The sequence below is a fragment of the Poecilia mexicana genome, unplaced genomic scaffold, assembly GCF_051168715.1.
Source record: "Poecilia mexicana isolate PSO_F unplaced genomic scaffold, ASM5116871v1 scaffold_6, whole genome shotgun sequence".
Lineage (NCBI taxonomy): Eukaryota > Metazoa > Chordata > Actinopteri > Cyprinodontiformes > Poeciliidae > Poecilia > Poecilia mexicana.
The window spans coordinates 19,912,303-19,939,827 of record NW_028263375.1 but is presented as its reverse complement, the minus strand read 5'-3'; the positions used below and the strand labels follow the sequence as shown (position 1 = coordinate 19,939,827).

Below are 27,525 nucleotides of genomic sequence, written 5' to 3'. Positions count from 1 at the left end.
TCACATTGTGAGGAGTTTTTCATCTTTTGTTGTGCTAGGTGACCAACAACACAATAAGAAGAGTTACACCAGACTTCTTGAGAGCAAGATAAGATCTCTGGAAATGAAGCTGAAGGAGGGAGAGAAGGAAAGAAAAGCCATTGAGAAGAAACTTTAAAAAACTCCAATGGAGGAAGCCATAGATAGAACTAAGCTAGAGTTTAAAGCAAGGATCGATCTAATTTCCGGCGTATTAGCTGAGGAGAAAGAGCGAAACAAGGAATTAGTAAACCGTCTGTTGAAAAAAGATCGCCAGGTGATCAAACTCTTGGAGATACAGGCTAAACAGGAGAGAGAGGCAGTGGTTGTAAAAAAAGGTTTTGACCACGCAGTGTCTGATTTTATAATTAGAGACCTGAGGAAAGAAAATCGATCCTTAAATGGTCAAATAAAGGTACTAACCAAAAGCAGGGAGAAGGATCAACAACACATCAGAGAAGTTACCAACCAAGGATCGAAATTGAGAGAACTGTACCTCAGTGAGAGGATGAAACACGAGAATTTTAAGGAATCCATGAAGAACAAAGTGGCTAAGGTAGGAGATGATATTGTTTTGGAAGGGCCTAAAGTTCAAAGCAAATTGAGACACAAACCACCAATAAAACACTCAAACTTCTACCACCCACCACTGACAAAATAACCCTGCAGACACCCAAAACACAGTCAATTAGCAATCAAAGAATTTTGATTCTTGGTGAAGGCAAGATACAGCCAGACTTTAAAGATGACTTCACAACACCTGGACAGTTAAAGTATATAAGTCAGAACCAAAATCGAAGCCTAAAATGCCACCTTTTAAACCAGTAGGCAGGCAGTATTTCTCACAGAAACTGAGCGGGAAACAGGCAACGGGCAACCTGGCAGGAAAGCCACTACAGTTGGGAACAGTAAAGTTCCCGAATTATCGATTATAGGCAACAGTATATTATGAGGTGTGAGCATAACATCCAAGAGGCATATACACCTGGTGGCCGGGCACACATAACATTTTTCTCTCAAACATACACAAAATACTAAAATTGCGCATATACACTATTAACATATCACACGCATACAATTTTCTCTGACATATACATAAGAGACTAAGATTGCACATATAAACTAATAAAATATTGCATGCACACACATACACAAAGCATACAGACATATTATTCTGAATGATAGGTCAAAAATGTGTGCGTGTGTGTGAACTAACCCTAGGGTGAATGAATGAATGAATGAATGAATTAATGAATTAATGAATGAATGGGGATGAGACTTGAATTTCTCTGTCTCATCCCCACACATACAAAAAAACTCATTTTTTGTATGTGTGAGATCTCGCAATTATGAGGGTCTTCCGTCTTCCGTGACACTCACACATACAAAACGTTAGTCTCTCACACATATAAAAAAGGAGTCTCTCACACAGAAAAATCCAAGTCTCATCCCCATTAATTCTTTAATTCATTCATTCAGCATAGTGTTAGTTTACACACATTTTCGACCTATCATTCAGAATAGTATGTCTGTATGCTCTGTGTGTATGTGTGTGTGATATTTTAGTAGTGCATATGTACAATTTTAGTCCTCTGTGTGCGCGAGAGGAAAAAAATGCATGTGCGTGCGATATTTTATTAGTTTATATGTGCAATCTTAGTCTTTTATGTATGCGTGTGATAAAAAAATTGTATGTGTGATATTTTAATAGTGTATATGTGCAATTTTAGAATTTTGCGTGTGTGTGAAAGAAAAATTGTATGCGCGTGATATTTTATTAGTGTACGCTAAATTTTAGTATTTTGTGTGTGAGAGAGAAAAATTGTATGTGCATGTGATATTTTGGTATTTTGTGTGTGTATGCTTGTGTGACATTTTAGTAGTATAAAATGTGCAATTTTAGTATTTTGTGTGTATGAGTTTTTAGTAGTCATGTACCGTACACACACACACACACACACACACACACACGCACACCCACACCCACACACACACACACACACACACACACACACACACCCCCACACACACACACACATTTGACAGCTGTTTGTTATGAGTGCTTTTGCAATAAAAATGCCTGATGACAAAAATTTTTTAACACCAATAGTGCTAAGCATCTAAATCAATTAAGGTGCAGTAAATCCTCCAATTTAACCAGTAAGAGGAACATTTCATGAAATACATTGTGTGTCTGTTCAATTTACTAAAGACATTTATATGTCTTTAGTAAATTATATATATATATATATATATATATCCCAGAGTACTTTCATCGTGACTACTTGTGAATACAGTTTATTTTCTTATACTTTCCTTAAAATGAGAAGCATAAATTCCTCAATAGTTCTCTAATAAAAACTTTCCTTTTTGTTCTTTTTTCTTTAAAAAAAAAAGCCATTTGTCCAGTCTTGTAGACCAGCTCTGTTGTTGGTTCGGTACTCATGACAAGAAGTGGCAACTCCATTGAACTCAATTTCCCATAAGCACTAGCGACAAAAATCACAAGGTCCATCATGGGATCTTGCAGCCCTACTTCACAACAGAACCGAGTTTAGATCTTGTGGGGGATCTATTCTAGAGACATGGCAGTGGAAACCATCGCACCTGACTGGGAGTTTGACCGCTTTGACGACGGTTCTCAGAGTAAGTCCTCCATGCTGGCCGAGCGTCCAGAGAGAAGCAGGAGCGGACTAAAACTGCTGTTTGCTTCCAGTGTTAGCTTATGCTGCTAGCCAAATGCTAAGCCACTGTGCTCCCAATAGAGAAAACCATTCTGCAGTTTGGTTGAAGTATCAACTTTGTAATTACATTTAAGATGTGCTGATTGGTTTGAGTAAACGCAGTGTGTACGCGTGAAATTGGTGTGTAAATGAGTGAAATTGAAAGCTAGCTACGTTAGCTCACCCCCAGGGAGAACTGACAGTTTGACATTTATGATCACGTTAAACCCATTTAATTTAGTTACATTAATACTTAGTAATCATGTGTGATTTAATTAGTGATTATTGTACTGATTCTACCTATAAATCTTTCGGTGTTTATGTTTACTCAACGTGAAAGCTCACTCAAGAGTACAGCAAAGGAGAGATGTTTTTAATCCATCCATGCCAGAATCTTGATCTAAATAGTCCCTACAGTGTCCTCCTACTACTGCATGAAATGTTTCTTCCTTAAATAGTGTATTAATCTTTTTTTTTCATTCGTTTTCTGTAAGGATACTTAGGTCAGTATAAGCAAGTGATGGAAATATTAACAAGGAACATTTGAATGTTAGTAAAGGCACCAAGTCAAGTGAGACTGAGTTGATTTCTTAGAGAAAAATAGCGTCTTGCAGCTAAAATTCCTGATATCAAATTCAACAGAGATCCCAGCTTATGTAACACGAAGACCCACACAAAAACAGGAATAAAAGTCATTGTCCAGACCTGTTTTAAGTTGCTCCATTTAAATTTTCCTTTCGGCTGTAACTTGTCCAAATGCATCTTCATTGATGAGCATTGAAAAAAAAAAAAAAAAAGTATATAGATAGACACATAATTTATTTTAATCTACCCATCCCATAAGATGAACTCTTTGACAACATTTTCAGTTTTAGTCTCAGGACTGAAATTAGATTTATTATTATTATTATTATTATTATTATTATTATTATTAATAGTAGTATTAATGAAATTACAAACATGCAGTGCAGCAGTCTGAATCTAGCCTTTACTTTTGTATTTTGTTTCATTAGAAGTACAGTTTATTAGCACAACGCAATAGTCTGTACAAACCACATTAATTTCAAATATATGACACCTTATATTTATACCTTCAAAAACTCTGGAGAGCGACTGCTCAACTACTTGACTCAAGTTGCATTTGTCATAAGAATGTGACAAGGCCTCATAAGTACATTTTTCAATTTGCTTACTAAAAGCAATCAAATTTACTTTCATGAATGGACTTGTTATTCTTCTTATTTAACAGAAATCCACACAGAGGTTCAGCTGAAGAACTACAGCAAGTTTCTGGAAGAATACACCTCTCAGCTGAAGGGCATTGAAGAGGCTTTGGATGACTCTATTGGAGATGTGTGGGACTTCACTCTGGACCCCATCGCTCTAAAAGTAAGTAGCTGCACGTTTACCTGTAAAAGGAGAAAATGACAGAAACTAAACTCATGCTTTTCTTTGATTCTTTTCAGCTTCTCCCATACGAGCAGACCTCATTATTAGAGTTAATTAAAACAGACAACAAGGTAAAACAATCAATTGTTGTTTTTTTTTAATAAATAAGCATTTGCACCGTGGTATGAAGCTAACCACTTGTGTTGCACGCAGGTCTTGAATAAAGTTATAACGGTTTATGCTGCTCTGTGCGGTGAAGTGAAAAAGCTAAAATATGAGGTAAGCACTGTTAAAACAAAGGACTCTTCTCTTCTATTGGATTACTCTGGTCTATGTGTGTTTGCTCTCTGGGACACTAATGCTTTTATTTCCAGGCGGAAACCAAATTTTATAATGGCTTATTGTTCTATGGAGAGGGAGGTAGAGTATCAGCTCTTATTATTTGTAGACAATTTCCTTATTGCAGGTGAAAATATGGCTGTAGCACGTGCTGTTTTTTTTTTTTTTTTATTACAGTGTGTGAAACCAGTGTTCTTGAAGGCGAGTCGCAGATTCAAATGGGCAGATTTATTTCATTCCTACAGGTGATTTGCACATATTAAACTTTGTTCATTTTTAGTTTTGTTTTCTTTACTTAATTATCTTTTGTTTCTTCTATAGGAACTGTCCTGCTTTGTATCCAGATGTTACGAAGTGGTGGTCGGCATCATTCATCAGCTGGCTGCCCTCTACAACAGCAGCAAGTAAGCTCCACAGGTCAAGCACTAAACAAAATGTCTTGGATCCGATTGAGAAACTATTCTGCTGTGGAGGAGTCATTAATAATTGGATTGCTTATTTTGGATAAGGTTTTTTTTGTTGTTTTGTTTTTCTGTCATCCATACGTGGCAGACAAAATCTTTGATGATGTAAAATGTTCTGTTTTCATGTTTTTCTCTTTTTTTTCTTTCTTGCAAATGTACTGAAACTTTTTGAACATTTTTGTCAAGCCTTTTTTTTCTGTTAAAGAATGTTTTCCACTTCATCTGAAACTACACCCTGTTAATATGACGTGTATAAATTCCTCCTTTACACTCTTCAAACCAAGAAATCTCTCTCGACATTAGCAGTCCATTTCATTTTTTATTTTTAAGATGTTTCCCTGAAAAGGTCGTAGAAATATTTTATATAATAGCAAACTATTCTCAAGTAATCTAGAAAATAAATTGTTGTTTTGCTGCTACCAAAGTTCTCCTTACCATTTTGTTGAGATCTAAAAAAAAAAAAGCAATAAAAGTTAAAGATGTCATTTTTTTTTCTGTATCCCATCACATTTTACCGATCCATCTGCCTGCTTATCCCAACAAGTCACCAATGACAGCCTGACCTGAGGAACATTAGATGTTTTTGTTAATAATTCAGTAATTTCTTTGTGGTTCCGCTGTACATCTGGATGATAGGTCAGTGTAGTTTCTTTAGTATTCCTAGTTTTTAAAATAATAATTAGTGGGTTTTGGTTGTTCCTAAACTGTTTTTTTTTTTTTTTTTTTTCATCTTTTGCAGGCTTAAAAAAATAGTAATGTGCTTAATGTTTGCTCTTGTACTTTAGGGGTGCAACAAAAATCATTGAATCATCTGGTGTCCATTTCCAGGTTGGTTTTCTTTTACTGTTTTCTTAATTATTATTTTTATTTTCAATCCTTTTTTGTTAACTTGGCCTTCATCTCCTCCTGTGTCTTCTCTGCATTTCTCCTGCAGGTGGTTTATGAGCACCTGGGGGAGCTCCTAGTGGTGCTGATAACGCTTGATGAGATTATGGAAAATCACGCTACCCTGAAAGATCACTGGAAGATGTATAAAAGGTCAATACACACACATAAAATGTGCAAAAGATTTTCTCTCTTCCCGACCAAACACAGGGAACTTAATTGTATGTATGTGTGCAATACAATCTCTAGACAAAAGTTCCCCAAAGTCCTGATACATGGCACTTTTTAACAAAAAAAAAAGTCCACTGGCAAGCTTCAAGCTTCACACTGGACTCTCAGCAAAGATTCCTGGAATCATGCAGATGTCAGTTTAAAACTTTACCTCAATTAATCTTTCCACGTTTGCCAAGTTATTCTTGGACGGCTAACTTGGTTTTCCAGACAAAACAATGCTATTACTCCTCCTTCTGACAGGAAAATGCTTTCTACTGCCAAAAACATAAGCCTTCTTCCACAACTTTAAATAAAAAAAAGCTAGATTTTCTCCTTTATAAAACCACTTCACTTTTAATTTAGTCAATTATTGAACCACACGCATCCACTGAGTCTTACTCTAAGCAGACATGTTGAGAACCAGTTCCTAGAGAAACCACGATGCAGAAAGACGTTTGGCCATCTTTCTGCAAAGCAACAGTTCTAACAATTTCACTGCTGTGCGACCCAAAAGGGTTTGTGTTGAAAGCATCAATTAATGAAAGTTGTAGTTAATTTTACCCCTAAAAACTTACCAAACTTTCATGGTCAAAATATGTCTAATAAACTACAAACTACTGTCATTTTCCATAACTGACTCCATTAGTTCACTTTTACAAATGACTGAAAGCTGTTTGTGAAGGTTATCAAAAATGCAAATCTTATTTAAGTAAGTTAGAGCTTTTGGACATTCTGCACAGTTACTAAATACTGCAATCGCCCTACCTTGATTGAACATATTTAACGTATCTTGTGCATGTGTGTAGGTTACTAAAGTCTGTTCATCACAACCCTGGAAAATTTTCCATTCCTGAAGAAAAGCTGAAGCCCTTTGAGAAGCTCCTGTTGAAGCTGGAGGGGCAGCTGCTGGATGGCATGATAGTGCAGGTGCTTTTATTCCCTTCCTACCAGCAGATTTATTGCCTTAATGATCCAGAGTTGCTTTGAGCAACGTTAACCTCCCAGTGTTCGACAACAGGCCTGCGTGGAGCAGAGATTTGATGACCCGGCCGAGGGGGTCGCTGTCTCCAAAAACAGTTCCTTTGCCGAGGAGTTTGCCTTCAACATTCGCTCCATCTTCACGAGTGTGGAGTCCAAAATCGGTTTGTGTCTCAGGATAAATCATCCTGTCCTCTCACCTGGTTTCATTTTGAGCAAAGTTTTATTTATCTTCTTTTTTTTTTTCTTTTCTTTTTTAAGGCGAGCCTTCAGAAATTGACCAGAGGGATAAGTACGCTGCAGTCTGCGGTCTCTTTGTCCTGCACTTTCATATTTTCAGAAGTGTCGACAAAAAACTCTACAAAGCATTGCTTGACATCTGCAAAAAGGTAGACGTGTTCTTAGCTCGATTGGATAACACCTCCTCATCGTTTTTAAAGTATTTTCTTCACCCATTTCTCCATCTCTTTGTCTCTCGTAGGTCCCTGCTGTCACTCTGATTGCAAATATCATCTGGTTTCCCGACGCCTTCCTCACCGCTAAGGTCCCGGCCGCTGCCAAGCTGATGGACAAGAAGAATCTCCAGACGATCAAAGCACAGAGAGACACCTACCTGCAGCAAAGGGCTCAAACGCTAACAAAGTTGGCACAAGAAACATTCACTCACGATAAGATGCTCTTGCAACGAATATAATCCGACACGTAGGTGCCATTTCTTTCAGGGATGTCCAGTCTTACTACGTTTTTGTAACTTCGTGGATGATGAAGATGGAGTCCGTTCTGTCCAAGGAGAACAAAAGTGACAAACTGGCTGAGGACCTCAACAGCAGATGCAACGTATTTGTGCAGGTGGGCTCTCGGCTGAGCTCGATTTTTCACGTTTCGTGAAGTTGTTTTGATTGTTAGTTGAACTATCGGTCCATCACGGTCAATCTGGATCCATATTTTAGTGGTGGTGTATAGAAATTGCAGACAGCAGATGGTCAATACCCGGTTAAGTTTTTATGTAATTAATAATGGCATATGAAAACTTAAATGAAGAGTTAAAGAAGGAGGAAAGGGGGCCTCATAATGGTGCAGAGGAAGGCTTTTAAAATACCAAGTCAATCCATCGTGGGTTTGCCTCTCTGCTTTGTTCCGCTAACAAACCTTTAAACAAATCTATTACACGAGAGTTGGTGATAATTTGACAATAAAATAATAGTAACAACAAACATGTGCTCCATTCCAGTTTCAAAACTACAGAGCGTGACATTATTCAACAAAACAAGTTCATTGAAAAATCCCAAACACAACTCTATCTTTTAGTCTGAATGCAGCCGAGAATGACGGAAAGCCTTCGTTGTTATTTGAAATCACTTGACGGTGTAAGTGCTGTCTCTTTCCCACAGGGCATCCTGTACGCTTACAGCATCAGCACCATCATCAAGACCACCATGAACATGTACATGTCGATGCAGCGGCCCATGACCAAGACGTCCGTTAAAGCTCTCTGTCGATTGGTTGAGTTGCTCAAGGTGTGTCTGCAGGTTTTCCAGTTGTCAAAATAAAGCGAGGTCTTGCTACACCAAGTCTCCTGGATGAAACAAGGCAGTTTTTTCCCATGTGACTCTCCTCGCAGGCCGTGGAGCACACGTTCCACAGGAGGTCGATGGTCGTAGCCGATTCCGTTTCACTCATCACTCTGCAGCTCCAGTCTCAGGCCCTCAATGCCATCAGCAATGCAAAAGTAAGCACAAAAACCTCATATTTAGTTATTACTGTGTTATACAACTTTTTTTTTTCTCAGCTCTTTAATTTATTTTTTTAATTTTACCCTCCTGCCCCCAAAAGAAAAGGGTGATCTCTGATAAGAAGTACAGCGAGCAGCGGCTGGACGTCCTTTCGTCTTTAGTGCTTGCAGAAAACGCGCTGAGTGGTCCGAGCACAAAGGAGCGACGGCTGGTTGTGTCTCTGGCTCTGTGTGTCGGCACGCAGCTGGTACGCTGAAAGATCTTAGTCATAGCACACACACACACGCATACACACAGATTTAATGCTGATTCTCTAATGGCTATTTTTTATTTTTTTTGACTATTTTACCTAGAAAACCTTTAAAGACGAGGAGCTGCTTCCGCTGCAGGTGGTGCTGAAGAAGCTGGATTTGATCAGTGAGCTTTGTGAAAGGTGAGCTGTTCTTTCTGCGTTGTTCCTGGGATCGAGGTGGGAGGAGAGTTCCAGCAGCAGCAGAAACTTTTAAAACCTTGTTGGGGGAGGGAAAAAAAATAGTTTTGATTTTTCATCAATAAAACATGATGAACATGTTGAATTAAAATCATTTATGACCACTCCCTGATGTTCCTGACCTCATAAGCATCAAAGTTGACCAGGGTGCCAAAACATTTCATTCATTTTGCTTAGTTTTAACATAGGAAGCTACCCTGAGACTCCTAAAGTCACGGGATCAACTTTTGCACAAAGTTATAGCAAGCTTACCCCTTAAGGGTGCACATAGTTTCTTAAGCTTAGTGAAGCTCATGCATATACTTATATCCAAATAGCATTACTTTTGGTGGCATATTAAAGAAACAACAAAATCAAGGTGTTAATACTTTTATTTGAAGCCTGATACATACTTATTCAACAGCAGCCCTGTGTGCAAAGAACAAATGGTCAGCAGAAACTAACAAGCAGAAGTGTCTGTGCATGAAGCTGATTGAACCGGAAAAGGCCCAGCCGCCTCAGTGTTAAAGCAGGGTACTGCTTAGACCTACATGTGTCAGTTAAAGGTCAGCTTTTTAGCACTTATGAATAGAGAATAAAGACATCAGCTAGAACAGTCGCTGATCATAGGGGAAATATTGACACCCACCCTTGCAGGATATGCAGTTAATAACTTATAGATGCATCTCTGACATTATGAGGTGCATCACACCTTTTAGCTTCTTGGAATAAGAACTCGGTTGTCAGAAAGTTCTCAGGATTGGTTGACATGTTGATGTTTCGCAACCGTTTTCACTCACACCTGCGTGTGTGACATGACGAGAGCTGTATAAAGAGAGGATGTCTCCTTGAAGCTTTGACTCTCAGCAGCCTTATTCCAGAGATCAACTGAAAAGTTTTCTCCAACAAACATTGACCATAAAAGTAAAAAAAAAAAAAAGAAAGAAAAAAAAAAGATCTTGAGAGTTCTCGATGAATGGACTGTTGCTTTTTATTCCCCAGAAAATGAGGAAACAGTGTCTTATTTTAATCAGTAAAGCTCATTTTCATCAATTTTATTTGATATTTACAGAATGTGTCGAATGAGGATACTGTTCTCTGACGGTTGCCTTCGCTTTCAGGGTCAGGCTCCAGTGTGACTGCAGTTTCCTGTACTGGCACAGGGCTGTGTTTCCCATCTACCTGGACGATGTGTATGACAACGCCGTGGATGCAGCACGGATGCATGTAGGCAGATTCTTAAAAAAAAAAACAAAAAAAAACAGCCTTTGTTTAAAACCCCTTTCTTATTACACACGCATATGATTAGAAAGCTAAGACTCTTGACAATCAAAGAAACGATAACGGCTGCAGACGCTGTAAACACTTTTGTTCATCTTGGGTGTTATGGAAATTTCATTTATCAAAGAATGAGAAGCTGTTTCGATAATAAGAGAAAGCTTGATCTTTGTCTTTAAGTTTCTTTATTCGAAGGGAAAACTGTTTGAAGAACCGTCTCACTGAACGCAGTCATTAGAAGAGCCCTGAACGACACACATCACATCAGTATATAGTCACAGCAAGGAAAAGACCCACACACAGTCTGATCTGACCTCTATTGCCAGATGGACCACAGAGACGATCCTGACCTCCACCTCATGAACCGTCCCCCACCTCTTGGACGGGATGTTTTTTATGGAAGGAAAGAGAAACGATAATAATTTCAGGAGAAGCTTCTAATTGTTCTTTGTCAGTTACTCGTGCGTTTCACACGTGTCAGTCCTTTAAGACTATTTCCAGGTCAAGCGTTTTACCCGAGATGCCTTCAGGTCTCTTCTGCTGTCACAGCTGCAGAAACATCTAAACATTGCCTGGAAACTTCTTTAATGGAGAAAAACACATCTTGCAGAAATTACAAAAACACAGCAGATATAATCATAAAATAAATGTATCATCAGTTCCATCAAAGATGAAATGAGGCTAAAGAGGAAATTTTCTATTACATGGGCAAAAACTGCAGGACTTTTAACGCCCCTTCTGCTTTTCTCTTTGTTATTGGTGTGACCAGTACATGTTTAGTGCGCTAAGAGACAGTGTGCCATGCATGCTCTACGCTAAACACTTGGAGTCATGTGACCAGCTGCTGGAGTGCTTCGACAAGGAGATCATGGGCGTGTTCAACGAGGTAAGCGGCGTGAGTGAGGATGAGGAGGAAACATGTCGTAATTTAAGTAAACTGCTTTCAGCTTGTGTCCTTTGTATTTTAGGTCAGAGTAAAAACAGAGAAACAAATGAGGATCCAGCTAAAATCTGTATTCTGTCTGTATTAACCTAAAACAGACTCATTCAGGCTAATAGGTATTTTTCTCGAACCTACATAAAAGAACCACAGACAACGTATATGAATTTTATGACCAAGCTTTTGCAAAAGGAGAAGAGCCCCTGTTTTATTGTCAAAGCAGAACAGCCACAGGGAGCAACCAGGAAAAACAACAGAGGTCGTAAAACATTTAACCCAAACAACTAGCAACCCAGTTCCAGGTGTGATATCTGATCTACGGTCTGAGCCCGGTTCAAATCTCGGTCAAACTGTCAACAGAGAAGGAGGAAGATAAACATAAGACAAAATACGACTGCACACAGGCAGTTCCTAAGTTAGGAGGTATTCCGGTTGATAAGAATTTAAGGTCTGGGAAACACAGAGTTGACTGTCTCACATGAAGATGAACAGACAGTCGTGACCTCCAGGTCAGTTCATACACGCATTAAAAAGAGAACACTTTAAACTGAAAGTACCAAAAATCTCTATCACAGGCCCAATGGGGCAAAAAAAGAAACGTGCTCTCCAATTATTGGTTATGTTTCTCCCGAGACTCAAATTACATAAGACTTTGTCCTTAAATAGTTAATTTACAAAACATCTGACCTCTCTGGCTGCTCTCCCAGAAAGAGCTGAACCTCCTGTAGCTGTCTGGGAGTGTTTGCTTTAAAAAGTCACATTTAGATCGAAACCTCAAGGTCGTTTTACCTAAATACTGTGATCTCTTCATCAAACAAGCTTTGCCTTGTAGCAAATCGCCACTTTCCGCAGCTTTACCGACGTTTGCTGTCGTTCCCGCCTCTCTGCAGCATCTCCTCGACAAGCTGTGTAAGGAGATCGAGAAGGACCTGCGCCTCTCCGTCCACACCCACCTGAAGCTGGACGACAGGAACCCGTTTAAAGTCGGCATGAAGGACTTGGCCCACTTCTTCTCCGTTAAACCAATCCGGTTCTTCAACCGCTTCGTTCACATCAAAGGTGCAGAGAATCGGTCAGACGCCTACACGTTTCTCATTTTACGGGCAGATTTCTTGGTCTTGCTGACACTTTTTCAGCAAGACCTCTGAATAAGTTCCGTGAATTGCATCCATAAATCTGCTCCATCCGGTTCAGGGTCAACACACGCTCGCGTGCGAACATGCAGGACGTTTTTACTCTACTGATTGTTTAGAGAATCTCTGCCTGGTTGCAGATTTTTGAACTTGCAGTTGAATCCATCCCTAAAATGCTCTTTGAGGGTTTGAGGGGCAGGATTTTCATTTATTTATTTATTTTTTTTCCCCAGAAGTTTCACAATAAAAATTTGACTCATTTTACAATCCTATTTTAGCACTTAGCTTATTTGTAAAATAGATCATTTTATTTCCAGGATATTTAAGGTTTGAAGGAAACTCGAAGCGTTCCAGAGTTGGGAAAGAGTTGAATTTCATCAAAACAAAAAATTTTTATCTTTACCTCTAGGAATATTTAAGAATATTTTCTTTTTTTTTTTTTTTATTAAAGTAAAGTGATCAGCTGATCCATGGATTCTTTTTAATTTGCTCTCCTTAGTTCACTAATGCAGCTCATAAACAAACCAACAATGCCTTTCCCTGGAACAGTAAATCCCGTTTGCTTCAAGCCTAAGCCTGACTTTCTTTGAAAGATTTGCAGAAGTTGAGATTAATTTTTGCTTTTAACCGCCTTGCAGCCTATGTGACCCACTACCTGGATAAAACTTTCTACAACCTGACCACCGTTGCTCTGCACGACTGGGCCACCTACAGTGAGATGAGAAACCTCGCGACGCAGCGCTACGGGCTCACGATGACGGAGGCGCACCTGCCCAGCCAGACTCTGGAGCAGGTCCGGAGACGCGCCTCGTGACGAAGGGAGGCGTCAGCAGACGACTTTATTAACTGTAACCCCGTCTGCTCTCATTCAGGGTTTGGACGTCCTGGAGATCATGAGAAACATTCACGTTTTTGTCTCGCGCTACCTCTACAACCTGAACAACCAGGTAGGACTCGTCCAGCCGTAAGGCGCAGACGCTCCTGCTCACAGCGGGCTCTGAACTGATGCTTCCTCTGCAGATCTTCGTGGAAAAGGCGAGTAACAACAAGCACCTCAACACCATCAACATCCGTCACGTCGCAAACTCGATTCGGACGCACGGCACGGGCATCATGAACACCACAGTGAGTTTTCATCTGGTTGCGTTCTCCCTGTTGTCTCGACTGGAGCTTTTCTTTCGTTTTGCGACGTCTCGTTTCTCCCGTCAGGTCAATTTTACCTATCAGTTCCTGCGGAAAAAGTTTTACATCTTCAGCCAGTTCATGTATGACGAACACATCAAGTCCAGGCTCATTAAGGACATCCGCTTTTTCAGGGAGATAAAGGATCAGTCTGACCATAAGGTAAGGGATTTCAGTAGCTTGGAACAATGAGGTGGATCCACTCCTGAAATGTTGAATTCTGTCCTTCTTTGCCTTTTAGTAAATCTCCATTTTTCAGCAAGAGGTTAATGCATTCAGGTTCATGTGCAGACTCGGTTTTCCCTCCGCATATTGAGTTTTTACTTGTTTGCTAGAAAGTTGCATTTAGTTCTTATCTGACCCCTGAGTTCCTTCCTCCACGTTTCTGCTACATGACTTGTGGCAAACTTTAAACTGGACTTCTTATCACTTTCTTTCTTCTTTCTTCCTGCTGCTCGTCCAGCAGGAACTGCTTAATATGTAGCTCTTATCCATTAGTGCATGAAATCAGACCAATAAAACCCACATGGTGATTGGTTGATTGATTTGCTTACTGATTCTGTGACATCTTGACATGTGACTGTCTTATGTTGAATTTGCATAGGAGTGTTGAACTGGTATAAAATACTTTTAAAAAGGCACTGTAGATGTATTCTCTAATTCTCTCTGTGCTACTCCCTTCCTTTTATCACTCACATTTATGTGTGTGTGTGTGTGTGTGTGTGTGTGTGTGTGTGTGTGTGTGTGTGTTGCAGTATCCATTTGAGCGTGCAGAGAAGTTTAACCGCGGCATCAGAAAGCTTGGCCTCACTCCTGATGGGCAGAGCTATCTGGATCAGTTCAGACAGCTCATCAGCCAGATCGGTGAGAATTTCTCCATCACATAAGGAAAAAAAAGCCTCCAACTTGCATGTGAAGATGAACGCAGTGCCCTTTTAAAACCACTTTCCACTTTCTTTCAGGCAACGCCATGGGCTACGTCCGCATGATCCGTTCTGGAGGCCTTCACTGTTGCAGCAGCGCGATCAGGTATAAGAAATTTAAGTAATCTTCTCAGATCTGATCTGTGCGGATCCTTTTTTTTTCTTTTTTTCTTTAAGTAAGCTTTCAGCAAAGGGTTTCATCGTTTTCAGATTTGTCCCCGACCTGGAAGATATAGTCAACTTTGAGGAGCTCGTTAAGGAGGAGGGACTCTCTGAGGAAACCCAAAGATCTGCCAGGTAGGAGCTTTGGTGAAAAGTTTTCCAATGTTCACTGTTGGGTGTGCTTCTGTATTTTGACTGCAGGTGGCACCACAGCCATTCAGATAAACAGAAAGCGTCCTCAGGCCTCGCTTCTCTCATGGTCGTTTTTGTTTTCCCCCCAGCGTCCTGGATTCAGTGTTGAGCGATCTGACCAGCAACTCTGCCGAGGGGACGGAGTACTTCAAGAAGCTGGTGGCCGTGTTTGCCCCCGAGTTTCGTAGCGCCAAGAACATGCACCTGAGGAACTTCTACATGATCGTACCGCCGCTGGTCAGTGCTGCGTGATGCTTCAAGCTGACATCTTGTTGTTTTCATGCGAAAAATTTTCTAACGACACCCCTCCAAAATAAATAAATAAATAAATAAATAAATATCTCACTTTCAGACTGTGAATTTTGTGGAGCACTCAATCAGCTGTAAAGAGAAACTCAACAAGAAGAACAAAACCGGAGCTGCCTTCACAGACGACGGCTTTGCCATGGGTCAGCACAGTCGGAGAGTAAAATCATCCTGCTGTTCTTTTGCTGCTGTCAGCTGATGTTTGGTTTTTCTGTTTTGTTTTTTTTACCTAGGTGTTGCGTACATCCTGAAGCTGCTGGACCAGTACCTGGAGTTCGACTCTCTTCACTGGTTCCAAGCGGTCCGAGATAAGTACAGGAAAGAGCTGAGCGCGGTGGCGAAGGAGCAGACGGCGCAGTCCGCCGGTCAGGACGAGAAGCTGCTGCAGACGATGAATCTCACCCAGAAGAGGCTGGATGTCTACTTGCAGGTGTTTAAGAAACTCTCTTGAGTGGCAATGATGATCCACATGTAATCTTCGGTGTATTTTGTGTGAAGGACCAACACACAGGATTAGGAAATTCGTTTTTTTCAAATATTTCACCCATGAAAATCCACCTAAATAAAACCAGTTCTCCTTCCGACGTGGCTTAATTAGTAAACAGCGGATTTGTTTGTAATTCTGCAAAGTTTCTGCTAATAAAACTCTCTCTGCTGGCGTATATTTTACAGTTCTCTCCTCTTTGCAGGAGTTTGAGCTGCTCTACTTCTCATTAAGCAGCGCGAGGATCTTCTTCAGAGCCGACCAAACCGCAGCCGAGGAAACCCAGGAGAAGAAAGGTAAACCTTGGCGTGCCGTTGTCAGCTCGGTCTGTCCGTCACGCTTGGACCCACCCCGTCCAGCTGTCACGGGTTCGTCTTTGTAGATCATTTTTGAAATACAAAGTTGGTCTCAGAGGTTGTTTTTGTCCTTCAGACGAAGCTGGGAAAGTGGGAATGTCTCCGGAAGGCTCCACGCCTGCAGAGTCGTCCTCAAAGTAAGAGTCACTGTGAGACCGTTCAGGATTATTCCTGAGAGCTCTGCAGAGGAATGATCCCACGCGCGCGTTTGTGGACAAAAGACTGAAAAATTCACCAAACAATGGATTTGTTTGATGTCCCAGTTATCCTAAAGTCTGTGTGCTTTAAGTGCTAATACAGGAAGTGTCTCTAAACATCCAGTGGGTCATTTACACAAGCCCCTACTACTTGAACTAATTTAAGGTAAAAACAAAATCATTTTTATCTTGCCTCGCTCTCGGCAGACTGAGGAAATGTCTACAGACAAAGTTTTCATTATTTGTTTTGTTTCTTTGAGCATTTCATACATTGTATAAATGAATCATATGTGCCTTCATAAACTCTGGGTACTTGTTTTGATAATTCATGTGCAGACGGTAAACTCCACAGCCGATGCAAATTCGCCATTTCATAACATAAAGATTTTCCCGGTGGGAAAATGTCGAGCACTTTCTCCGAAATTGTTCTCATCTGAGTGGAAAACATTCACCTGATTTTGGTTTTGTCATCTGGATGTTAATGAGATTGTTTAAAATCACAATTCAGATGACTTCACAGTTTTTCTAACATTTGGACCAACTTAGATCAGATGTTTTGAAATTAATGCCATTTATAAACCTTTTTATTTTTTTCGTCATATTTAGATTTATTGTTTCTCTTGCAGCAAGTAAGATGTCTGGGAGCTCCCAATATTCACAATGTTGGGATGAATAATGAATAATGTTTTTTTTATTCGATACCTTTCCACATAGTAGGAAGGTACAATGGTTGTCTCTTAGTTCCCCACATTTTTCACATTATTTTCATGCATCATATGCATGTGGTGCACATGTAGCATTAAGAGCTTTGTTCTAGGTTGAGGGTTAAACTTAGCAAAGGTCTGGTTGCACAGGTTCAGCTAACGTCCATTTAAAATGTGTAATGTCTCAATAAATATAAAGAATATGGTCTTAGTTGGGTTTCAATAATTTTTTTTCTTTTGCCCTTAAATTTATGATGTGGCTTCATCATCTTTGATGAAGTCCAGGATCAGGTCTTAGTTTACAGTTTACATGCACAAACCAGATAATCTGCAGTCTTCACAATCTCTTCCTTTATGTCCCCATTCCTCCCTACCATGTGAAGATATCAGAGCAGCACAGGCGCTACTGCAGACCTCAGTTCATTTCCTGAGGTGTGGGGAGGAATATTGAAATTATTGACGTTTAATAAACGACACAGTGGTTCAGGAAAGCCGTGTCTGCTTTAATACAAAGAAGCTTTGACTTCAAAAAATACAAGACTGGTTTCGATTCTTTTTAAGCAAATCCAAGTTTTCTCATTTCCCTATGAAGTAGTGTTCACTACTGTTGAAACAGCCTGAATTAAAAATGGATCCCTACTTTTTTTTTTATTTTACTTTGGCCTGCAACTACAAGGATCGCTTCTTACACTTCTGTCTTTCCTTTCGAACTGGGAAAAGTGAGATTTAGGCCTTTCTGTTATTGATGTTTTATTAATATTACTTTGATGTAAGTGCCCACAGTGCCAAAATGACACCCTGTCCAGCAGTTCCAGAAAATTCGTTACATCCACATATCCATGCTCGCCTCATAAAAAAAGAGGTACAAGGCAGGGCAAAATTTCTCTCAAAATAGATATCATATAGATATATATATTTATATATACAGACATATATATATGTAGCAATCATATATACACATTCGTACATATAGTCTTATGTGATGCAAAAAAACAAAATGTACACATTTTCTTTTTTTTTTTTCCTTACAAAAATAGTAACAAAGACTGGAAAGTGTTTTGCTCGCTCTCGAGCAAAGTTGTGTTATTTGTTCCGCCTCTTCGAGGATTTCCCCACGATGGTGGAGACCGAAGTCGCCTCGCAGGGTTTTACGTCCATGTTTTGCTGGCACAGAAGTCACAAACGGAGAGAGGTGCAGAAAAGAGTCGGGTGGAGCAAGTCGGAGGAAGCGATGTAGTTCGATGGAACACGATGAAGGAAAGTGTACAGAAACCAAATCCGAGACAAAACAAAAAAAAAGATGGAAAATGTGATGGGAGTGTTATAAAAAAGCACAAACAAATTTTGTGTTCTTTTATTACTAAATATAGTGCAACAATAAACATTGCATTTCTTTCACCCTTTCACGTGTGTTTGAGGATGTCAACTTTGCTCTTTTTTTTTTTCTTCTTCCCACCGCTTTGTGTTCTGAACACTTGCTGTAATTAAAAGGTGAAACCTTTGCTCTGTCATAGTCCCGCATCACACGGTTTGTCCTCCTCTCTGGTAGTAAACAGGCTTCAGGTTCAGAGACGTAAACATAACACAAACCCTGCTCAAAAGACAAAAAAAAACAAAAGAAAAGAAAAAAAACAAACGGGAACACAGAATAAAAACGGAACAAGTGTGTTTTTCGGGCAGAATGTAAATTCAGAAAGGCAGGACAGTTTTAATGACGACGACTTCGATGACGACGACCCCTGCAGTCGGTTAGCCAAATCCTCCAGGAATAAAAACCCAAAGCTGTGTGCGTCACAGCGCCCCCTCCTGGACAGCAGTGCTGTGTTCAAGAACAGCTGCAGCCTTTGGACTGGTTGGGCCTTAGAAGGCCTGCTGGGCTGGATTGTAGTTGAACGTTGTCGGCACGTGAGGCCTCTCTTCCAGCTTGTCATATTCCAGATGAAACTCCTGAGAGATGCAGGAATCGTTTTTAAGCTTCGTCGCTCTAAAGCACAACAATCACTGCATCTAAAGCACACGGCCTCAACTCTCACCTTGGCTACTTTCCTCCAGTTGAGACAGTCGAAGAAGTAGTAGGTGCCTCTCTCGTAGGTGTTGGTCTTCAAGGTGGGCTCCATCCCGGGCGCTCTCGTTATCCAAACCCGCTCCTCTTTGTGGTATCTCCAATCCCGGTTGAAGCTGGACAGCAAGCAGAGGAAAAACCCGAGAACAAACAGTAAATCTCTACATTGTGGACAACCGGAGTTCATCGAGTCAAATTTGGAGGTTTCTAGAGAAGCAATATTCTTCAATTTGTAAAATTGGAGGACATCTTGACAATTAAAGATGTCAAACGTTGTCCAAAAGCACTGATCAGTTTTGCATCTGATAGTTTATGTTTTGTTTGCAGATTTGCTTTGCCAATGGCAATTTAAGATGATTCTGATCCCTCTTAAATAATTAAAAAGTTTCATAATGGCTTTAAAAATATATTTTTTAGTCTTTGAAAAGTCAGTTATTTGCTGTATATGAAAGTAGAGGCAAGGTCAAAATGCCTGTGTGAAAACAGTTCAATGAAGCAGGTTTTATTTTTACTCATTTCTAACTGAATGAGCTTTTTCACATCTCTGTGCTCCGTTTGACTTCATTCCAAACAGCTGACAGTGAAAACGTTTAATTTCACTCAGTAAAAGCATCCACACTGAAGAGTGCAGATACCAGTAGAGCTTGGTGCATTCACTGTCAAGAAAAAGACCAGATTTTTGAGTTTTGAACCCGCTGGCGACTGGTCATATCAAACTGAACCTCCTCAGGTTTTGATCACCAGCTGATTTTACCTGCATATCGAACATATTTACACGTTAGAAACCAAGTGACTCACAGCTCCACAGCTGCCAGGATCTGAAGCAGGTCCCCTCCGTTCATGTAGTAGAGGTAGAACAGCAGGTCTTCGCCGTATCGAGCCAACTTAATTGCAGCTAACTGCACACAGGACAGTTTAAAACATGTAGTTATTTATTTTTTCATAACCTCTAATTCAAAACTAAAGCGGTGTCTGGCGCTCCTAGTTACCTTGTCCCTTATATGGATGTTGGTTAAATACTCTGACGGAACATGGAAATCTAAGAAGATAAATCCAAATACCAGTTATTTTATTTCAGTCGTCACACAGATTCCACCAGAACACAAACTTATAACAAAAGTATCCGCACCTGTCGAATTGTTTCACATGTTGAAAATTTACAACAAACTTTAATGTATTTCATTAGGATTTTAGGTAACAGACCAATCCCAAATAGTGCATAAAGATACATGTTCTTACTAATAAATGCCTTTCCCCACTTATCAGCCCTCCCAATACATACAATTCAACTTGCATTGGATTTTATTAGATACTCCTTAATAAAATCCAATGCAACTGCCTTGTTAACAAATAGTCCATCTGTATAATTGAATTCCATTATAAATCCAGCTGTTCCTTCGAGGGTGCGTTCCTCTCCCCTCTCTACATAAACGGCTGCTTATATCAAGCTGAAACTCATCAGATTTCTATCACCAGCTGCACCTCAGCAGACCCATCTGTGAAGCAGACGACACCAGTCTGCAGATCAAACCACTCTTACTGGTCTGATCCAGGCACAAACTCGGCAACAAAAGCTGATTCTGATTGCGGTCTTGGTGTGGTGATGATGGTCATAAATAACAGGAAGATTGATGGGGGGGATAAATACAGGGCAGACCCCGAAGAACACATGCTAGACTTTGTGTTTGTCTATCTTATACCTCCTAATGAAACACGTTAAAGCTCGTCGTCGTCACATGACCACATTTGGAAATCTCCAAGCGGAGATTGACAGTCAAAAAAACAACTTCCTGTAGTTGAAAGTGTTTCTTAGTTCAACTAATCAGAGCCGCGGTCTTACCGATGTCTTGAGGTCGACATGGTGCAGAAGCCCAAGGAGAGGCGAACTTTGGATACAAGTTTCTGTCAAAATAAAAACTCTCATGACTCCCATGGATGACAAGGTTCTTGGAGGAACAAAACTGAGGTAGCAGTGAGTGAACAACAGGTTTTAAAGGTAAAACGGCCATCTTACTCTGGTGAATTTAAGTTGAGTCCCAGCGTTGTGAGGTCACTTCCAAGCGCCAGATGCACCATCCCCGGGTCGGTTTCTGCGGCCCGGATAAACGTCAGCAGGCCCACCATGCCGAATTGGTCCGTTACCATTCCTGAGGGAATGTTTGTCACCCGACCTGCAGCAGAGGAGCGACCCAGAGTCACCAAACCACAGGTCAGCAGTGAGCTGGTGACCGACAGAAAGTACTTACTGTGAAACCAAAGCCACATTTTTACACTGTAATTTATGCACAAAGTAGACAGCAAACCAAGCCACTTACTTCTCCTCAAATATAACATTATAGCCTGTTTCATGTTCAATATTACACTGCTTTGCTCTATCCCATCTGACATTTATCAAACCCCAAATGCAGGGTAGCGAGCCCAGCTGCCTCACCCAAGTTGTGGGATTAAGAAGGGATGTCTCAGAGGAATTGGAGCGATACGATTGGCTGAGAAGTCTCACCATCGGGCAACACCTGGATCCCTTTCTTCTGGTTGTTGTTCTGTGCCGAGGTCGTCTTGTCTCCAGGGAACTTCGGACCATCTGTGCTGGATGTGCTCTTGCTTGTGGAGTTCAAGTTCTGAACAATTAAAAACGAAGAAACAAAATTAAGATTACATTTTTAACTCTGCAGTTGTCACGAAAAAATAAATAAATAAATAAATAAAAAGAAGAAGGAAAAAGTACCAGAGTGGCTTTAACTTACAGTTTTGCTGTCATCGTTGTTGAGTGTGGGGTCTTTGTAATTTGGCCCAGGCAGTGCGGGGAAGTCCTCGTTATGTATGGAGAAGTCTTGTGTCTGATCAGTCGATGGTTTTGTTACCATGCCAACTTCAACAGTTTTAAACGGCGAGAAACAAAAAAAAAAATCCCAGCAAAACAATAAACATGAGCAATTATTCTTAGTGTTGAGACAACCTGCTCTAAAACAAACCCTATTAGGGGTTTTACGAAGCCAATGGAGCGGCTGTCGATGCAACATTAGCTCTCCTCTAATGGCCTACCATAAGGAGCGCGTCCAGCCAGCGGGTTCAGCACCGGTGTTGGATTTCCAGTCCCTTCTCTCCGACTCCGGTCTGCTAATGCGGGGAAGTCTGACAGATCCAGGCCCATTATATTATCACTCCCATCTGCATCAACAGGAAGAGAGTTCAATTTTAAAATTCCACGTTTTTTCCCCTGACCTCATTTTTCAGCGGTTTATAACGAGCGCAAAACATTTACGTGGATTCATCATCCGTATGTTCAACAAATAACAAAAAGAAACACATTCAAAAAATTATTTTAGCTTCCAGCAGTTTTGTAAAGAGCAATTTGAGAGCTTCTTTAGCAGCTGCATCACTTTCAATCGTCGTCTGTTTTCTGAAATATATCCTTTCAGTTTTCCTCCCTACCCCATTCATTAACAGAATAAAATACATAAATAACTCAAACAAATGAACTTTTCTAATTCACTGAATGGTTGTGTATGCAAATTTACATATGAATATGTTTTGTACATATTAAGTCCACGCTAAAATGATCAGAAAGAACAATGAGTCATTATCGCATCATATGCTAAAAGCAGATATCATGCCAAAGAAGTAAAAAGGAGAAAAGTGGTTTTCAGTTTAGGAAGAAAAAAAAGAGCAATCTTTTATGCTTCGTGTCTGCAGACAAGCATGCCTGCTTATGCTGAAAACAACTGACCAACTTTATGTTTCCTATTTCCAAACAATGGACCTTCATAGTTGGTGTCTCTTCATTCAGGTTCCTCACCAGGCTCAGCTAGGATATGTGTTAGTCTGCATGCAGTCGAGTGTTTTGGTGGTGAGGCCATGAAGGCCACGACTTTAGATAACAGCTTGTTTGGGTTCTGAAGAAGATCCTGTATAAGACCCAAAGGTTTGGGATAAAACAATGATCTAAGATGGCGTAAAGCTGAACAAAATGTTCCTCTGTTCCACAATTTGGGTTCTCTTCTCTCTGACAAACTGTAAACCCAAAAAGAATAAAAAGCTGGATAATAATGTGGAAGCTGTGTTATGACGGACCAAAGATGGCAGGAATTGCAAACAGTGACAACAGGACCAGTGCGCTAACTTTTCAACACGTGTCACAACCGAATCTTATGGCCAAAAATACCCACTGAGTTATATGAAAAGGTGCAATGGGTGAAGATTTGGTCTTTAAGCTCTTTTGACCTTCAGGTCAAATCCACCAACCTGTGCCATTGAAGATGTTGCTCGATAATGAATTGTTCATCCCAAAAGCTTGGTTGCGGTTCATACCAAATCCTGACATGCTGCAGATAAAAGCAACAGTTTGACAGTGTACAGCCGACCTCCACAAATACCCACCCCGTCCCATCACACTACGAAGGCCTACCTGTTGATGGTGCAGGGCTGGCGCGCTGGCTGCTGTTTGGGCATACAGATGATGCTGGGTGAGCTGCGGTTCGGACTTCCCAACCCTGAGCTGCCCATGCTGCTGGTCCTGCCGGTTAACCCGATGCCCTGACCGACCTGAGAGTGGTTCAGGATGTTTCTCGATATTGTTCCCCTGCGGAAAAACCATCGGAAGGTAAATGCGTTTTCCCTCAGGACTTTGCCTATCCCGTTTCAAATTTCAGCCTCAGAAAACGGCACACACCTGCTTGGCGAGGAAGGGGTGTGTAGGGACATGGAGGGGACACCCGTTGTTGGGGTGATGTGACTTGCTAGCTGCGTCCCTTGTGTTAGATTTCGGTTTAACTGAGGCGTACTGTTTCCCATGTTCCTTACTGGGAAGCCGATTGCACCTGCAGGAAAATAAAACAACAGAAGGCCAGGAATAAAAATGAAGCATTTGCAAACGAAAGAGAAAACTTTCCAGTTCACATCTGCTTAGTTGTAAGCACTCAAAACGTCTTAAGATGCGCAAATACAAGAAATGGTGTGAAACTTTTGTCCAGTAGCCCTTCATTGAGAAAGACACAAGAACTCACTTTGTGGACCGTACAAACTCACGCCGAGCTGCGACAACTGACTGGACGACGATGGCGATGGAGAGGACAACATCTGGAGGACAAGAGCCATTGACAACAGCAGCAAACGTTACAGACAAGATTCTTCTGCAGTGTTAGCCGGTGTAAGGGTCAAAATACCGACACAAAGGTCAAAACTTACATCTTTGTCCGACCTGTGGAACATGGACTGGTTGTAGTACATGTCATCGGCCAAGTCGTTGTCGACTCCGTCGCCGAAATCTGGAAAGGGTTTTCTAGAACCGAACATGCTTTTTTTTTTGGTCACCTAAGGAAAAAAGATAACTTATATTAAAGATGATAATTCAGGAAACAAATTTAAAAAAAGGATGAAAAAAAAACAAAACAAAGGCAGCATTTGCGGAGGTCTAATTGTTTTAATTTGATTTGTCTTTACATTCATTAACACCAGAAACTCACTGAGTGAGATCATTTTTATTGCAAATCTAGTTAATGCCTGGAACAAATCCACAATTTTTTTTGATCGGATTTAGCTCTTAGGAATATTGTAAGACACTATTAGAAGTCAGGTAACCATTTCTAAGCAGTTTTGAATCTCTTGTAGTCTAAGGATGGAGACAAATAGATTTAAGTCTCGGCCACATTAAAAACCAGGCCTGAAACAAGATGCTGAGTGTGTTATATATTTTATCTTTGAGTGGCCATTTTGTTACAGCTGGCAGGTGTATAAATTATTAATTTATTTGTTATATGCAGGGTAGCACAGAGCTATTTACACCTAATATTTAACCACAGGAGAGCACTTTCTCCCACTACAGCTATTTTAGTAAAAATGCACAAAACTGACTTCAGAGTTCAGAGTTCACTGATAGATGCTGCCCAGTTACATTTCATGCTGTATATAAAGACTCGGTTATTAAATTATTAAGCTAATTAAAATAAACAGGTTATTAGTGGAGATAAAAAGAAAGAATAAACATCAAAGTAAAAATGTTGACCAAATTGCATATTTAAATCAGAAAAGAGACTATTTTCTTGTTTCATGCTACCTATGATGCCTTGTATTTTGTTTGATAATGAGCTTTTTGACAACCACATCCATTTTTGAGGACAGTATTGCAAGCAGTTATTTTATGAGCTGGACGACTACGTGTCCAAATAAAAACTGCAAGATTTTCAGAATGTCTCAGAAATTATTCTTCAAGAACAATTACAAATTTTAAAAACATGCTCAACTGATTGTATTGCACTGCTGGTGTGCGCTGTTTATAACTTTACTAGCTTAATCTATTTGCTATGTTGTGAATCTAAAGCAGGGATTTGTTGTTTTCTTTCAGACTATTAAGATCTTCAAGTTTGTCCTTTTTTACTAGCCGTTTTTTATTTTTGACGTTGTCTAAACACATTTACTTTTCATGTAAATATTTAGGATATTTTACCCTTTTTTATTTACCTATATTTACCTCTTGTAAATATTAAATGTCACTGAACAACTCCAACCACCACTTTTTTTGTTTTATAACCACATTTACCAACCATTTATGTACTTTGAAGCACTTTTTCTGAGTTTAATTTAAAAAATTACACGCCAACATAAAGGATAAGGACGTGCTTTGACACAAAAAGTGTATTGAAAATATTTCATTTTCTGTTAGATTCAGAACAACCACCTGAAACAAAGAACGATCTAATTTTAACACTGATCGCATCCTGTCCCTGTGGTCGTGTTATCCCTGTCTCCAAGGGTAAACAATTATATTCTGACAACATATTTTCTAAACCCTGGTTACATCGTTTGTGTAGTAAAGTAGTTGTGTTATAGTCCATCTATGACATCACTCACCACCTGTCAAATTAAAAAGGAACTAAGTGAAAAAGAGGATGGGGAGTTATTAACTGTTCGTTTGGTAAGAATGTTTTAACATTTACTTGAACATACAGATCGCACTCGAAGAAGACTGCTTTAGAAAGGTGTTCAAGTGAGTTATGAACTTCCTTCTGTATTTCAAAGTATGTGCTAGAGCAGAGTTTACCTTCCTAAACAAAAACAGCTGATCGATGATAAGTGACTAAATAAATAATGTACATGACAGCCCCACTGGCTGTTCATTTCTGACTATGTATCCATTGTTAGAGCGTCTTAGTCACAGATTATAACTTAAACATAGCAGCAAAGCTAAGTTAACCAGCTAGCCTACACTATTGCTAAGTGGTTGTCGTTAGCATGCTAAGTTAGCATATCGCTAGCTCACGAATGACCCACTGCAATAACCAAAGAAAGGTGACAACCGCTGAATTACAAAACACTACAACTAAGCGATCCAACAACAGGTAATGCCGAGCTGGAATTGGTCATATCTGCACCCACATATCTACATTCAGTGGTCAATTTCCTTGGCTAACTTAGCGCTCCGTTTGGAAGTAGCTGCAGCTGTAGCAGCAACATTCTGCTGGTGCTAAAGGTTAACGACCCGCTGTGTCACGATAAGGAGGGAAAGCAAGCGGACACAAAGCGCCTACTGGACGATAACATCAAGACCGACCCATTTGACGGGAGAAATAACAAGGAAAAATCCGCTCACCGCATTAATTTCACTTCGCTTCGTTAGATCCAAGATGGCTGTGTGTAGCACCAGCCGAAAGAGCCTTTACTCTCTGACCTCGCGACCTGCATACTACTTCCGTACACAAAGCTGATCTCCTCTGTAAACACTGTACTTCAAAAATGAGTTAAATATTTCCCTCCTAATAAAAACGTGAAGATTTCTAAAACAAATTTCATATGACATTGATGCACATTTTTCTGGGAAAATGATTTTGTTATATCAGTATGAAGCTGTCCCTTGTACTGCAGCAGAACCAATAATGCCATTTCAAAATATTTTATTTTTAAATAAAAGATTTCCATAAAGAATCCCACTGAAGTAAATAAGTGTAGCATACACTATTTTATTTTAACTTCACTTAAATTCAAAGAAACATTTTACATGATTATTGCTGGTTTGACTTTATTCTCCCCTCATCAGCAAATTAAAATGCATTAAACATTGGGAGAAGATTAAAAAAAACATCAATTCAATTTTTACCTATGACGTAATCAGTTTAAAAAGCAATGATAAAATATTGACTGTAACCAATATTTTATATTTTAAGATCATTAAATACTTCAAGGTCATTTTTGAAGACAATGCAGATGAAGTGTACACACACACACACACACACACACACACACACACACACACACACATATATATATATACATATAAAATCTCAATATTATATATATATATATATATATATATATATATATAATATTGAGATAAGAAATGTGTGTTGAAATTAATGCATGCTTGTCTTGCTGCTGATCAAGTCCTTGCAGCAGAGACTGCAAG

General features: G+C 39.9%; 2 protein-coding genes across 2 annotated transcripts; one reads left to right on the top strand and one right to left on the bottom strand.

Moving 5' to 3' along the window:
- The first annotated feature begins 2,511 nt into the window (after positions 1-2,511).
- On the top strand, positions 2,512-17,279 carry washc4 (WASH complex subunit 4). The gene is made up of 33 exons (XM_014975036.2): positions 2,512-2,664; positions 3,991-4,130; positions 4,208-4,261; positions 4,344-4,409; positions 4,505-4,550; positions 4,647-4,714; positions 4,791-4,873; positions 5,719-5,761; positions 5,868-5,971; positions 6,838-6,958; positions 7,050-7,173; positions 7,271-7,398; positions 7,491-7,651; positions 7,732-7,858; positions 8,401-8,526; positions 8,631-8,738; positions 8,843-8,989; positions 9,096-9,175; positions 10,333-10,438; positions 11,259-11,375; positions 12,320-12,488; positions 13,201-13,355; positions 13,435-13,509; positions 13,583-13,687; positions 13,772-13,906; positions 14,500-14,608; positions 14,707-14,773; positions 14,878-14,964; positions 15,111-15,258; positions 15,374-15,470; positions 15,561-15,757; positions 16,017-16,107; positions 16,244-17,279. Exons 1-33 carry the CDS (start codon positions 2,604-2,606, stop codon positions 16,306-16,308), a joined length of 3,510 nt encoding a protein of 1,169 aa, XP_014830522.2. The 5' UTR covers positions 2,512-2,603; the 3' UTR covers positions 16,309-17,279.
- A 1,127-nt stretch (positions 17,280-18,406) lies between these two features.
- On the bottom strand, positions 18,407-26,817 carry cnot2 (CCR4-NOT transcription complex, subunit 2). Its single transcript, XM_014975037.2, has 15 exons — positions 26,716-26,817; positions 24,315-24,440; positions 24,134-24,206; positions 23,800-23,947; positions 23,536-23,709; positions 23,373-23,452; positions 22,173-22,298; positions 21,875-21,999; positions 21,631-21,748; positions 21,145-21,301; positions 20,971-21,032; positions 20,120-20,169; positions 19,929-20,029; positions 19,102-19,246; positions 18,407-19,015 (listed from the first exon to the last, which is right to left on the bottom strand). Exons 2-15 carry the CDS (start codon positions 24,420-24,422, stop codon positions 18,929-18,931), a joined length of 1,554 nt encoding a protein of 517 aa, XP_014830523.1. The 5' UTR covers positions 24,423-24,440; positions 26,716-26,817; the 3' UTR covers positions 18,407-18,928.
- Positions 26,818-27,525: the final 708 nt, after the last annotated feature.